Source organism: Haliotis asinina, chromosome 16 (genome assembly GCF_037392515.1).
Source record: "Haliotis asinina isolate JCU_RB_2024 chromosome 16, JCU_Hal_asi_v2, whole genome shotgun sequence".
Taxonomy (NCBI): domain Eukaryota; kingdom Metazoa; phylum Mollusca; class Gastropoda; order Lepetellida; family Haliotidae; genus Haliotis; species Haliotis asinina.
The window spans coordinates 45,435,937-45,450,797 of record NC_090295.1 but is presented as its reverse complement, the minus strand read 5'-3'; the positions used below and the strand labels follow the sequence as shown (position 1 = coordinate 45,450,797).

Below are 14,861 nucleotides of genomic sequence, written 5' to 3'. Positions count from 1 at the left end.
TTCGCGGAAATGTGTATGACATTTTTCATACAAAGACAAAATACACGCTCCATTTGAAACCTAATGTCTTAATGACAAACGCTGAATAACCCGCCATTGTTTGTAATTCCAACTTTTAACTCTTTTCAAAGGTACGTACCAACGCCAAGAACTTCTCCAGCTCAGTGTGGTTAGAACATTATAAGCATCAGTAAAAGGAACATAAGAGAGTCAGATGGTGTGAAGAAAGTATCACTTACCTCAGCACAGACTGAAAACACATTGTTATTACATTGTAGACTATGTCACATGTCGTCGTTCTGTTGATCAGTGATCTTCTGTTTCTGCGCATGCCCACGATGTGAACCACACACTATTCCGGTTCGACTAGTTCGACACCAGGGCCTAGATTTTCGAAGTTCTCTTAGCGCTAAGACAGTCGTAAGTCCCATACATTAACATTGACTTACGACTATCTTAGCGCAAAGTGAGCTTCGAAAATCTAGTCCCAGACATATATCTACGCTTATATAAACATTTGCAGTCAGTCTAGAAAAGAGTTCAGTTTCCTCTTCGAAAGAAGGTGAACAGATGAATGTTGCACCTGAACATGTGCGTAACGGAGCTGGTTGCAGATCGCACATGCGCTATCAAACCAATTTTACTTTGTTGCTTATTTATGTTGTTTGAAGCCTTCTTAGCGATAATCCAGGTGTATGTGGAAAATCGACCCTGAACCAGACAATCCAGTCATCAACATAATGGGAACCCGTCTGTGCAGATAAATATAACATGTTAGTTGTCTCATGACAATCAAGGTTTGCCAGAGTTCCGATCCACAAGGCGTTCGTAATGTTACGAGCTATCGTAACTTTATAGTTTGTCATAGTTCTACGAATGACGTAGTGCCACGAACTCTTAAATTACTTTGTCATACACAATTTTAACTGTGGATACCGATTCCTATTTTATACGCCGAACTGTCTTCCAGGTGACATTGTATGCTATAAATGCGTGCCTGGAACGTGGATACCGATGCATCATTATTGACAGTCTTTTGTTGATGAAACGTTAACGCAATATTTAACCCTAAGCTTCTGTGCTTGTGTTTCTTGCATTATATGTGAAATGTCTACTTCTGTCCTGGCCACCGTGGCAGATGGTGCAACCGAAGGTCGATCTTACCCTCAGCAAATTCAACAAGTCTGAAACAAATCATTTGGTGTTTCAAAAGGAATTCAGGAAAAATAATAAGGTATAACACTCATAGATCCATTTTCACTGACGGATCCAAGGATGATGGCCAAGTTGCCATTGCTACAGTCATTGGCTCCAAGACTGTCTCCTTTACAATTCCCGACAATAGATCCATTTATACTACCGTGGCCAAAGCTATCTTCACAGATTTGACCTATGTAAGACATCAGAACCACACCAAAAACTTAATCGTTTTTAAACATTAATTATCTTGCCTTCAACCACTTCAAAATGTTACTTCAATTTACCCTAGCAGATCTTGGAGCTTTACAATGACCATTCTTCTGGCCAATACGACATCGTCCTCTGCTGGTTGTCGGGTCATGTCGGCATAGCGGGTAACATAAAGGCCTACACTGAAGCTAAAGCAGTTCTCGACAAGCCATTGTCTCCACTGCTGATCCCGTAGAGCGATTTCAAACCCACCATCAAAAGTTATACTTGGGATCTCAGGCTACAACAATTGGTTATACCAACTTGAGTTGTCAGTCAAGACGTAACAAGGTGACTTTTCGACGATGACGCATTGGACACTGTCGGTTTACTCGTGACATCACTGCTGAAAACTGATGAGGATGGACCTCCCTTGTGTGTCTCTTGCGCTGAAGTGTTCACCATCAAGCGTATCCCGCTTGACCTTTCGACTGCAAGGGATTCACATCATGGTGCGAGAAATGTGAAAGATTAAGTTCCCACGTGAGCGGGCACCTGATTATTAACTACCTGAGGAAGTTGACCAGTATCATACATTGTAACTATATATATATGTGTGTGTGTGTATTGTGAATGACGAACTGCTCGCTCCTGAAGTTGATACTGCGGCATTTTTTGGTTTTAAATAATAATGTAATGAATATGTATGTTTTAAAATGGACTTTGTACGTTTGAGGTAAGTGGATGAGCACTACCCTGCTCCACCGATGGCGCGCGTCACAAACACACCCACGCACAAGTCAATAATTCCCTGAAAATCAATATAGAGTGTATGTGTGTGCGCGCATAAAAAGCTTGTCTGCATAAAAAGTGTCTATGAATGTGAATGTGACCCTCACTAATTCGACAAATGACACTGAAGCCACCCGTCAATTTATACACCTTCGGGTCATGATTCGACCAGCAGTGATTTATTCAAGCATCAGCTACCTTGAGTTTCAACAGCACTTGCACTTGTTTCCGATACATCCGTCACTTCTGACCTAATCCGCAGAGCCGACCAAATGCTGTCCTTGGCTGGCATGAATAGCCACTGTTATTTCGACTAAATGCACTTTGGAGAAACAAAATGTCGGTAGATGCTTCCGTTCCCATGATACAGAGGAATGTGCTGGGAAGTCAAACACTTCTGATGTGACAGGGAGGCTGGTGGCCATGTTTGTACAGCTCCGCTACAAACAGTCCGAGTGCTACGTGGTTCTGATTGCTTAGAGCCCGGGGACTTACAAAACATTTCTTCGAAAAAAGGTTTAAGGGTCTGTTTAAATCGCTGTTTGTCCTTAAAGATAGTTTTATAAAGTTTTATCACCTACTTAAAATATGATAAAGTTTTATCACCTACTTAAAATATGTCAGTCAGTCTGAATACCACACCGATACCGACAACATATCATTAAGTCACAATACACCATTCGACATAAAAAGTGATAAAAACAATATGACTGGTGAATGTATAGTTTACATTTTTTGGTAAAAATACACTTGGATTACTATGGTCCAAATCGAAAAGTGACCCATCCATTTTCAGAAATGTTCTATATCTAGGGTTGACCTGGTTGATAATTATATATGTCCAGTCATGGGGAATAAAGAAACCGTCCAGTCTCACACGGGTGTACAGAGAGTGAGTGAGTGAGTTTGGTTTTACGTCGCTTTAAACAATATGTCAGCAATATCACGACGGGGAACACCAGAAATGGGCTTCACATCGAACTCGGGTCTTTGGCGTGACAAGCGAGCACTTAACCATTACGCTACTGTCCTTTCCGAAAACTAGGTTACGTCCCTTTGTTGCCCAAAGGGAGTAAACTCTAATGTTACTTTCGGGGCCTACGATATCCACCGCCCCACAAGGTTGTATCGAATTGCAAGAAAAAGGTGATCGTTAGTTCCTCTGATCATGTTTCCAAGTTTGTTAGCGCAAGACCAATACTCGTGGATTTAAGCCTGAAACACTTCAGGCCGTCCGTCCTCACCGTGATCAAAGGGATAGTATGCTGTTGAATGGACGAAAATAACTGGCCAAGGACATAAGCTTGTTATAGTTAAAGGTGGTAGGTAACAGTCTGGGCAACACGGGTAGAACCAGGTCTTTGTTCTTCAGCACTTGCTTTGTAAAGGTGGCCTATTTGCATCTGTACTGGAACATGAAGATACGGGTTGGAATTGGTCTTCGGTAGCCCATGCTGGTCGTCAGAGGCAATTAACAGGATCGGTTGGTCAAGCTCGTTGATTTGGTTGATACGTCATCGTATCCCAGTTGCATAGAACGATGTTCATGTTGTTGATCACAAGATGTTTCGTCCAGTCTCGATTGTTTACAAACCGCCACATGGTTGGTCATCAGGAAGGTCAGAAGACAAACAAAATATCTTGAATTTTGTAAGAGAATTTTGTCTGAAGGCTTTCAAAATGCCACGTAAGTGTATTGATATTCAAATCATAACCTGATCATGAGATGTGTGTGTTATAACTGGGGTGGTCTTTTGTCAAAGAAGCCGCCCTAATGAGTTAAAACAAAACCATGCATGCATAGTTTCTAGATACGAGCAATACATCGGAAATTATAAGCACATAATTTGCTTCTCTGAAACACCACGGATATTTATTGAACATAGTTGTTGAATGTACAAGTGAGAACACCAAGTCAGGTTCATGTGGTACAATTATGAGATGGTACGGGCCGTAGCAGCAGGACCAACAGCTCGCTTTCTACAACAAGGGACAAAATCCTGACGTCTCTTCAGGAGAGAATCGTTGAAGATGACGTACACAACAACGTTAAGCCAGCTGTTGGTGTAAGTCATGAACAGAAATGTGTTTAGGAGGTAACCACTGTTGTCTATGACGTCATTTCCGGTATAAACGTACACCCGCCATATCTGAGCCGGAAGCTGGCAAATTGTATACAGGATGACCATAAGCAGCACCATCTTGATGACCTTGTAATTACGTTTTCTGGCTTGCAGATTGACAAAAATTAAGTTTTGCTGATTCAGAAGCCAGAAGGTCATTTTGATATATAAACAGCTTATTACAAACAGAGGGATCACGAAATGTACGAAAAAGTCAAGAATTAAAACACTCAGTCTTGTGTCATTATCTCGTATGCCACAAATGACGAGACTGCGTGAAGAATTGTTTGACGTCACACTGACGTCAATTTTGCTTAACACGTCATAGATAAATGGTTCCCGGATAGCATAAACTGCTGAGCATGACCAGATGATGATAATTACAATGTTGACGTGTTTAAACGACGGCTTGTTTGAGTACATGTGCACGATGCATCGGTACCTGTCGGCTGCTATGGCAACTACACAATACAGGTTGGATGTGAGGACGAAGTATCGCATGAACTCCAGGATCTTGCACGTTGCTGGTGTTGGTGAGATGGCATCGACCTCGTGCAGGATGTCGAGAGGGATGATGAAAACGCCAACCAGTATATCTGTGGAATAATAAACTGAGATTTTTCAGGCAATACATGTCGAACCACAACCGATTATATTTTACAACGCTCAGTTTGTTCTGTGGTTGGCGCAGTTTTGTAAAGCCAAGCAGATATAATAATACAAGACACTATTATGGATGACAACTTCTTTCATTCTTTTAACACGACGTTTCAAGGCTAATTCTTGCCCCTTCGTCAGGTAGATGAAAATGTCGAAGGAGCAAGAATTGGCCTTGAAACGTCGTGTTAAAAGAATGAAAGAAGTTGTCATCCATAATAGTGACTGTCTTGTATTACCTCACCAACTTCTAAATGCCTTTGAAGAATTTCAAGCAGATATATTTCAGCAATAGGCCTCAATCCCCAAATGCATACATGTTATCATCAGTATAGAGCCGAAGGACATACGTTTTCATTGGTTTTCAGATGGAGTGTGCGTTTAATTAAACTATCACAGAGGCAACCATTGCGAGGTTGAAAACTTTTAGAAATTATTACATTTGGATGAAAATGTGTTTTATGAGTGAGGAGATCCTGAAAACATACAGGTCTATAAACCACCTGTATGAAAAAAAAAACACGAGTCGTCATGTAGTAATGACCAGGGCCCACCGGCACAAAGCAATCTTAATACAACGACTTCAGTGTATGTTGAAGAATGGGAGTTACAATCATTGTAGTGCTAAGATCGCTTCATGCAAGTCAGCCCCGGTGTCCAGTTGGAGGCGAAATGGGCTTAGAACAGAAATGGAACATGTGGTACAGAGTGAGTGAGTGAGTGAGTGAGTATGACGTTACGCCGGTTTTAGCAATATTCCAGCACGGCGGGGCACAAAAGGGACGGGCGTCACACGGACCTCGGTCGCGACGAGCGAACGCTTTAACCACCCTCCCGGCTGTACAGGGCATTGTGTGTGTGTGTGTGTGGGGGGGGGGGGGGGGGGGGCATTCTCACAGTAGCCAATCAGCTAAGCCGTCGCTGGCGTAATTTAACTTTGATTATCCACAAAATATATCGCAACCTGTAGATATTGTGACAATTAAATAATTATTATCACAAATGACACCGCAAATGCTATAGGTACTGCCTGTAAAAGATAGTATAGTGCACTCACCACCCTCTCATCAACTCACTCACTCATCCTCTCGTCCACTTACACATTACTAACCTGTAACGGCCAAAAATGCTATGTAGGCGTTTCTTGGTGTTCGGACTGTTTTCTTGGTGGCGAACAAGGACAATACCAGACCGTTGCCCATGACAATGAGCAAGGTGAAGATTACGCTGATGGCGACAATGACGGGCTTGTTGGTGTCTTTCCGGAAACTGATGAACTCGGCTCCAGATGTATCCTCCATCTAGCACCTCAGCACGTCACTGTAGGGGCCGTACAACAAGGATGAAAAGCTGCGTAATATCTGCTTTTAAAGTCAAGTAAAACGAACACAAACCACTGCAGAGATACAGAGTGTCATACATGACTACATGGCTTTCGCATGAATCATACGGCCCATGCTTCAAAACCACACCGAAGTGTCGAGGCGTGGTCATGTAGCCTAACAGTAGAGCGATCGCTCGTCTGGGTTCGATTTCCAACATGAAATCGTGTGAAGCACACTTTTGGTGTCCCTCCCGGTGTTATTCCTAGAATAATGCTAACAGAGGTGAAAATGCATACTCACTCACTCACTCACTCACATGAATGAGGAGCGGAACACATCTTTGTAGAAATGTGGTTTTCACGGCGCATAATATTTCCACCTGGTTCGTAATGCTTAAATCTGAGATGAAAATATCCGGTTTCCAGAATGAGACAGTGATGTGACAACGTAGGGAAAGAGTTCACGCATCACGCCGAAGGTCGATTTCCTACCTGCGTTCTGTGTGTAAAGCCCATTTGTGACTTGCCACGTCAGTGCTGGAATAGCGCTATTAAAGCGGCGCAAAAACTTACTCACTCACCCCTTTCTCGAAAAATGTATCAGCTCTTTAAATGGAAATGATTAATATTATAATAAGGTCTTGCAGATCATGCATCATTATGATACATGTACATCTCATAAGCGAATTAAGCCAGCCATAGCAGTAAATATAAGATTTTCAGATTCGTGTGTTGATGTCATGGTGAATACACCAGGACTTTCTGACAAGCGTTAACTGTGTACCGTACATACATACCTGCAGTGAAGCTGTGTGCAATATCCGGTAGGATTTCCCGTGTGACATGTCACTTGATCAAGAGAGTGAGCCTGAACTGGTCATTATTACTGATAATCACCCCACAAGCTGGCCTTATATTGCACGACCGCCGTCACTACACCACCATCGAGTGGACGCTTATACACATTAACCCTTTAACAAATCAATAAACATTGAGAATACGACCACGACTTTCTTCAGCACCTGTGAAATGAGCTTTTCATTCTCAAAGTACTTTCAAAATCTGTATTTACTGTATATCATTTAAAATGTCATCGGCGCGAAAGGTTCGTTATGAAACTGGGAGTAGATTTGTAAGATTCAAGTAAGATTCAAATCATATGAAGGTGTGTTTATATTGGCTCTTTATTGGAGAGAAAGCAGTTGTAAATTGTTTTAAAGCTATTGCCTTTCGCTATCTACATAATGTTGTGATGGTAAGAGATCAAGTATTAGTGGGAGTGAGCACCTCTTTTGGCTGGCATGGTTCAGGCGCTCGATTATCATAAGGCTTGCTAGCTGGACTATAACCAAAAGAAAACCAAAGCAACAAAAGAACCACCACCACCTACAACAACAAAACGTACGAAACAGTCAAAACTAAATTTACTTTCAGGTCATGAGAATAACAGTCATGGCAATCATTACTGCAGTCCACCAGGTGATGTTGAAGTCAGCACCTCGTACGAACACCTCCAGCTACTACCACTGCCAGACATCTCCTGGGTACAGATCGAATCAATCGTTGGATGTTTTGTTGTGTTTTTGTTTCTCCATTCCTCCTGCAGCATGTGGAACAACTGTTGAAGATTCTGTGGTGGATTACGACGTCGACGTACCCGTCTTTCGATCTGATCCCAAAGGTGTTGGGTTTAGATCCGGGGATCTGGAGGGCCAGGGGAGGGTATTGCTGTTGCTATTGCCCAGGTAGTCCACGGTGGCACGTTCTGTGTGGGGCCTGACGTTGTCCTTTTGGAAGAGCTGCCGCTGACGGTCATCAAGGTGAAGGACGTGCAGACGGAGAATCTGGTCGGTGTATCAATTGGCCGTCATATTGCCTTGGACAACCACAGGTTCCGATCTGCGGGTGTATGATATCTCCCCCAACACCATAACACTCCCACCCAACGAATCTGTTCACCTGTCTGATGCAGTTAGGAGCAAAACTTTCATGGCGTCGTCTGTAGAGGAGATCCATCGCTAAATCATATGCGCCTCTGGTTTGCCAGGTTCCATGGCACCATCGTGCTACACCATCTCACTCGTCGACGTCGATGTAGTCGTGTCAAGGAGGGGGCAACTTTTGGACGTTTGGCACGTATTCCTACTTCTCGGAGACGGTTCCTGATGGTCTGATCGGACACTCTTCGGGCCACAAACTGTTCTTGTGCTGTAGCCCGGGCGGTACGATGGTGGCCACGTAGGTGGGTTACCCGGATGTACCGATCTTGGGCAGGTGTGGTGACTCTAGGTCTTCCCGATCTTGGACGGTCATTTGTCGAATTTGTTTGACAGCTTGCAATCGTCCAATTGCCTGATTTCGATCGGCAGCGTTGAGACGTCCCATTTTCGTGTACAGTACTTGCAAAGATCGTGGATGAAATTGTGAGATTCATTTGGGTTTTTTATAGTCACATGCTGTACTTATGCGTTGCACGTGAGAAACAATCATTGTGCCTGATATTCGCGCTGCATGACAAACACGCACATCATGACGATCCTGATTGATAAGACCGTTCAAAATTATTTAGGGTTGTGTTTGGTCAAGCATGATATTCTAAAACATTCCAGAAACAGTGCAACCCTAAAAAATGTTTGAGTTAACATATGTGTAGCAAAACTGTAATTATCATTTTTTAAATTTTGCGCTTCTTGTTTTGAAGCGTGTACGTTGAGAATGTGTCTTTCTTTCTGGTAGGTCCAGTTGCGGTGTCACCTATTTCGCACCGAATTAAGTGTTAACGTGGCCCTGCTTGACGGGCCAGGAATTATATTGATCGGCCAGGTTTACCAGCAGTAATGTCCCTCTCCCTTGCGGGACCACAGAGAGCAGTGCAAACTCAACATACCTTTATACGTAGCTGTTCTAAGCCTAAGTCGCTATAAAGATAGTAAGTGATTTTAGTTTTGCGCCATCTTTAGCGATATTCCAGTAATATCCAAGCTGGGGACACCTGAAATAGTCTTCACACATTGTACCCCTATCGGGAATCGAACCCAGTCTTACGAGCGAACGCTTTAACCACTAGGCTATCCCACCGCCCACACTCTATTAATAGTAATAATCATACATTTCCATAACGCCCAATATTCACCTTACAGATGCTCAGTGGCGCTAATACAGTGACAAAACATATAGGCATAAAACAGACAATGATTATCGTCTGATGCACACAGATAGAAATAGGTGAGTATTAGGCTGTGACTTAAAGGCGTCTTTAGTGGTTGTATTTCTGAGGTTTGTGGGAAGCGAGTTCCAGAGTTGTGAGTTGACGCCAGAGAAGGCGTCTTAGAAAAGTCCATTTAGTGATTTTGTTGAGTCAAGAGAGTCACTGGAGGATCTGAGATTCCGCTGAGGTGAGCTCGGGGAGATAAGTTCTTTGAGATAGGATAGGAGTTTTCATTGTAGAGACAGTCGTGAGTGAGCGCGAGGAGTTTGAAGGTGATTCATGCAGAGATGGGATGCCAGTGAAGTGACTGAAGCGCAGGACGGGTGTGGTCACAGCGGGAAGAATGGGAGATACATAGGGCCGCTGAGTTCTGAAGTCTTTGAAATTAGCGTACAGTGAGTTAAAATGGTTATGTTTTGCGTGAGTGACTGAGTTTAGTTTTACGCCGCACTCAGCAATATTCCAGCTATATGGCGGCGGTCTGTAAATAATCGAGTCTGGACCAGACGATCGGCATGATATTCGATCTGCGCAATTGGGAACCAATGACCTGTGTCAACCAAATCAGCGAGAATGACCGATCCTCTTAGTTCCTCTTACGACAAGCATTGAAATACTGTAGCAGCAAGCTTTGCTGATAGAAACAATATGGGCGTCCATGGAATTGGTGGAATCGAGAATAACTACCAGATTCCGCGCATTGTGTGAGGACAAAACCTCAGTATCACCATTGTGGAGATACGTCGAGTCATATTCTAGCTTTCTGAGCTGGTGTTTGTATCAATTAGAGATAGAACTGAATTCACTCGAGGGCAGTGCCAGATAAGATAAGAGGCTCAAGTCTGCGAAGGAGAGATTTGTGGTCAGTAGTGGCAAAGGTTCTTGACAACTCACGAGGGAGATAGAGCTGTGATTTTTTTGTTGGCCCATATGTACCGTAAAGTCATTGTGAACCCTAACGAGGGCTGTTTTTATGGGATGATTTGTATGCTGACTGGAAGGACTCTGAGCTGTGGTGTTTAATCTTTGTAGCTACGACCTTCTCTAAACATTTGGAATCTTATGACACGTTTGACACAAGTTGAACGTTTTTGAAATTAACATTGACAAAATTTCAGTGATATTCAACCAGGGTTTGGCAAGTAGCAAATGCGTAGAACTATGCACAGTTGTGTCGTCTTGGTTCGAATCTTCAACGTGGTACAAAGGCGTCAGTATAAACCCACACGCCCATACCATAAACATCCGCTGGCTTTATCCTGCCGAGAACACTACGCATTGTATGATAATAAGACATGTCACGTCATAGTACACAGTGCATTGTAGGAATTGGTTGCCTTGAAATTGGTTAGTCTTGGAGTCCTTCAAGTAGACACGACGTGTTGATCCGTGGAAAGCTCACGGTCTCAATCTGAAATTACTGGAAACAATAAATCCTCTCCGTCACAAAACAAGGTAAGATGTGTCTTAGTGTTAGAATGTGGATATATTACGATGAGGTGGGTGTTCTTTATTTTTATCTAAATCTAATACAAGTGATAAAATCCACTTGTTTGAATTCACTACTAGCTAATCATTTGACTAGAAACACATTTGTCCATTTTTGGACTCCATTCCAAACAACACCGTGTTTGAAACCATATTTGAAAGCGGTATTAGTTCAAAAGCATTATCTTGTCACAATAATTAAACGTCACACTATTATGTGCTGATACCGGGTCGGAATGAATTCAATGACATACGGGAACCAGCATAGTGAGTTATTCACACTTGCACGTTCTCAGGACAGTGGTTGTACCATGGTAGGGCAATTAAATTTATGTAGGCATGTAATGCCTGTCAAAAAGTTCTGTCGGAAATGGGGAAAAAAAACCCCGAAAACAAGCAAACAAGCGAAAGGTTTTTAAGCTGGTTACACGGTAGCTACGAGGGGATGTCAATAAGTTTTGAGCCTTGCATAGAAAAACACAAAATATTGGTATGAACCACATTTATTTTTCAACATAGTCCACTTGTGAGTCAAGACACTTGTCCCATCTTTTCTGCCAGTCGCTGATGCCATCTCTGTAGAAGGCGCCATTTTGGTCCTCAAACCAAGCCTCAGTAGCAGCAATAAGCTCATTATCATCCTGAAATCTACGACCACGCAAGTGTTTCCTGAGATTTGGGAACAGATGGTAATCACTTGGTGCCAGGTCTGGAGAGTTGCGGGGATGCGGCAAGATTTCGTACCCGCATTCCTGGACAGCAGCGGCTGCAACGCGAGAGGTGTGTACTAGAGCATTGTCTTGATGTAGAAGAATACCACGTCTGATCTTGCCCCGGCGCTTCTCCTTGACTGACTGCCGCACTTGTCTCAACAAGTCAGCGTAATATACGCCATTCATTGTTCTACCTTTTGGTAAGTAATCTATGTGGATGACGCCTTTGCTATCCCAGAAGACTGTCGCCATTACCTTCTGCACTGATCTGGAGGCTTTGAAGTTTTTGGTCCTGGGAGAAGTGACATGTTTCCATTCCATGGATTCTTGTTTGCTCTCAGGATCATACTGGTGGATCCAGGTTTCATCACAGGTTGCTAGCCTAAAGTGAAAATCTTCTGGATTCTTGTTGTATCTGGTTAGCATGGAGTTGCTTATGGTGACCCTTGTTTGCTTCATTTCATCTGTAAGCATTCTTGGCACCCATCTTGCGCACACCTTAGACATGACGAGACGTTCATGAAGAATTGTCTCGATGAGACCAATGTCTGTGGTCTCCTCTAACTCGTGGAGTGTGATTCGACGATTTTCCAGCACAAGTCTATACACTCTGTCAATGTTTTCCTGACTAGTGCTTGTTGTTTGGGCGACCTGGACGGGGGCCATCTTCAAGACTCTCTCTACTATGCTTAAATTCATTGACCCATCGTTTGATGATAACAGATGAAGGGGAAGACTTCCCATAAACTGCTGAAAACTTAATTACTGCTCTATACTCAATTTTATTCATTTTCACTGCCGTGAGGGGGGTGAGAGGGTGGGGTGTCTCTTTCTGTCAATGTGAGCTGTTCAATAACTGCTGAGAGTAGGATACCAAAACTTATATATCAGCTACACCCCAAGGTTCAATGTCGTACCATGGGCTGTGACACCTGGGTGCGAAAAATGGCTCAAGGCTCAAATCTTATTGACATCCCCTCGTATGTTACCCTAACCGCCAAGTATTTCTCCTGTGTCTCGAGTTGGGCCGTGGGGAACCAAGCAGTTCAAGTTTTCGCTCACCACGCCATATTCAATTCTCCACATGGGTACAGTCATGTGTGAAGCCTATTTCTGGATTCCCTCGTCGTGATATTGCTGGAATATTGCTAAGAGCTGCTGAAAAATAAATTGACTCTTCCCTCTCGCTTCAGTCCCCAAGGTTACTTTTAAATGTGCATTATGAGGGTAAGGTTGTGATGGAGAATTAAAGAACAAGTCTTCTGTTTTTATGTAGCAGATATCTTAATTCTGTGTTACATTTTCATTTTCTTTCTCTATACCAAGAAAAACAATTTCATAAACAGTCTTGATTTTCTTTTTTTATTCCATAAACTGAAATAATACAATTCTATGGTTAAACACTGAGTTGACCATGTTAGTGTCGTAACTGCTTCATTGCACATAAACAAGTGTAGTTAAAATGCTTTTTAAAGATATCACTGGTATAATACATAGTTACTAACAATCAAGAAAACTTGTACATATTTATATTCATTTGTATATGTGTAAATAACCTCAAATAATTTTCTGATGAGCCGTGTACTGTTCCGGAATTTCTTCTGATTCATCCTCGATCAACCAGAATATTTCCGCAATGTTGATATTCGGATATATATCTGGTCCACATCGTTGTAACAGCTTCCGATTCAACTTCTCGCAATAAACAGCCATCTAAAGGATATTACTCTCACGAAGTATATGAAGAGTAAGATAGCTGCGAAAACTATCCATGCGCTGCTTCCGGAATTCCAGTTTTCTTTGTGACATTCACTGCTACAAAGGTTCGAATCACTGTTTGGACAATAATTTAAAACAATATGAATCTAAGCTTTTGCAGTCATATATTGTTTTTATATGTTATGATTAACATATGTTTCAAATTTGAACGAAAGCCGTCACGAAATATACATATTAGAAAATCTTCCCGCCACAGTCAAGTATTTTTTTTTCTAAAATCTATGTTATAAATCTAAAACATATAAAAGCAATATATGATTGCAAGAATCTAGATTTTCATTTTCAAAAAGTAGTGTCTAAATGGTGATTCGAGCCCTGTGTTCACTGCCATACATATCAACGAGTTCAGCCTTCACATGTTACGTCCCACCTGGCAGGGAAACAAAGAAAGTCGTACTCTTCTTGATAGGGAGGGGGTTACCTACGGTCCTGACAAAGCCATTGTAGCCAATGGGCACAGACCATTTAGCATAGCAGAGATGACCTATTATACACTATGTATATACCATAACCGAGAAAGCACGCACCTGACTGGTTTACTATGATAATACCCTTGACACAGCTACATGTATATACAAGAAGCTGGGGCACGATAACACACGTTCAACCCAGCCTGACCATGGCTTCAACGATTCACCCATCAACTTCAACTAATGAGTAAGAGACAATAACGAGGATGGGTGATGCCAGACTCCTGGAAGACTTTGTGATGGGACACGGGTCGTTCCCAGATGATCTACGTACGAGGGGCGTTCAATATGTAATGCCCCTGACCCACTTCCCGTAGCAGTAGAGCAATGAAACTTGGCACACTTATTAGTCCTTTTCTACATAGGAACCACCCAAAGTAATGCATTATTCCCATCGTTTGATGCAGTTCTGGAGACTGTGTTTGTAGAACACCCCATTTTGGTCCTCAAACCACGAAGTGACTTCAGAAATCAAGGCTGCATCATCTGGGAAACGTTTTCCTTTCAAAAACAACTTCATGGCTGGGAAGAGATGAAAGTCAGAGGGGGCAAGGTCAGGAGAGCTGGGAGGATGGGGGAGGATTTCATAGCCACACGCCTATGCTTCTGATCTGGCGACATGCGAGTTGTGCCCCGGAGCGTTGTCCTTCTGGAGGAGGATACCTTTGCTGATCTTTCCCCGCCTCCTGACTTTCATTTGGTCTGGGAGCTGTTTCCACAGACTTCCTGCCATGTTTCAATTCACGATGCCAGCGTTTTACAATGTCATATGATGGGGCTTCATCGCCATAAGTTTCTTTCATGCCATCAAAAGTTTCACGTGGTGTGTGTCCTTTCAAATATAAAAACCGTATCACAGCGCGACACTCAACAGCTAGGGCCCATTGCACACCTTACTCAGTTCAAACACTTGTTAAT

The 14,861-nt window shown here is 42.7% G+C and overlaps 1 protein-coding gene across 1 annotated transcript; it reads right to left on the bottom strand.

The window, feature by feature from the left end:
• Positions 1-4,032: 4,032 nt before the first annotated feature.
• Positions 4,033-6,281, bottom strand: LOC137267952 (neuropeptide FF receptor 2-like). Its single transcript, XM_067802407.1, has 2 exons — positions 6,073-6,281; positions 4,033-4,900 (listed from the first exon to the last, which is right to left on the bottom strand). Exons 1-2 carry the CDS (start codon positions 6,260-6,262, stop codon positions 4,116-4,118), a joined length of 975 nt encoding a protein of 324 aa, XP_067658508.1. The 5' UTR covers positions 6,263-6,281; the 3' UTR covers positions 4,033-4,115.
• Between the last annotated feature and the right edge of the window lie 8,580 nt (positions 6,282-14,861).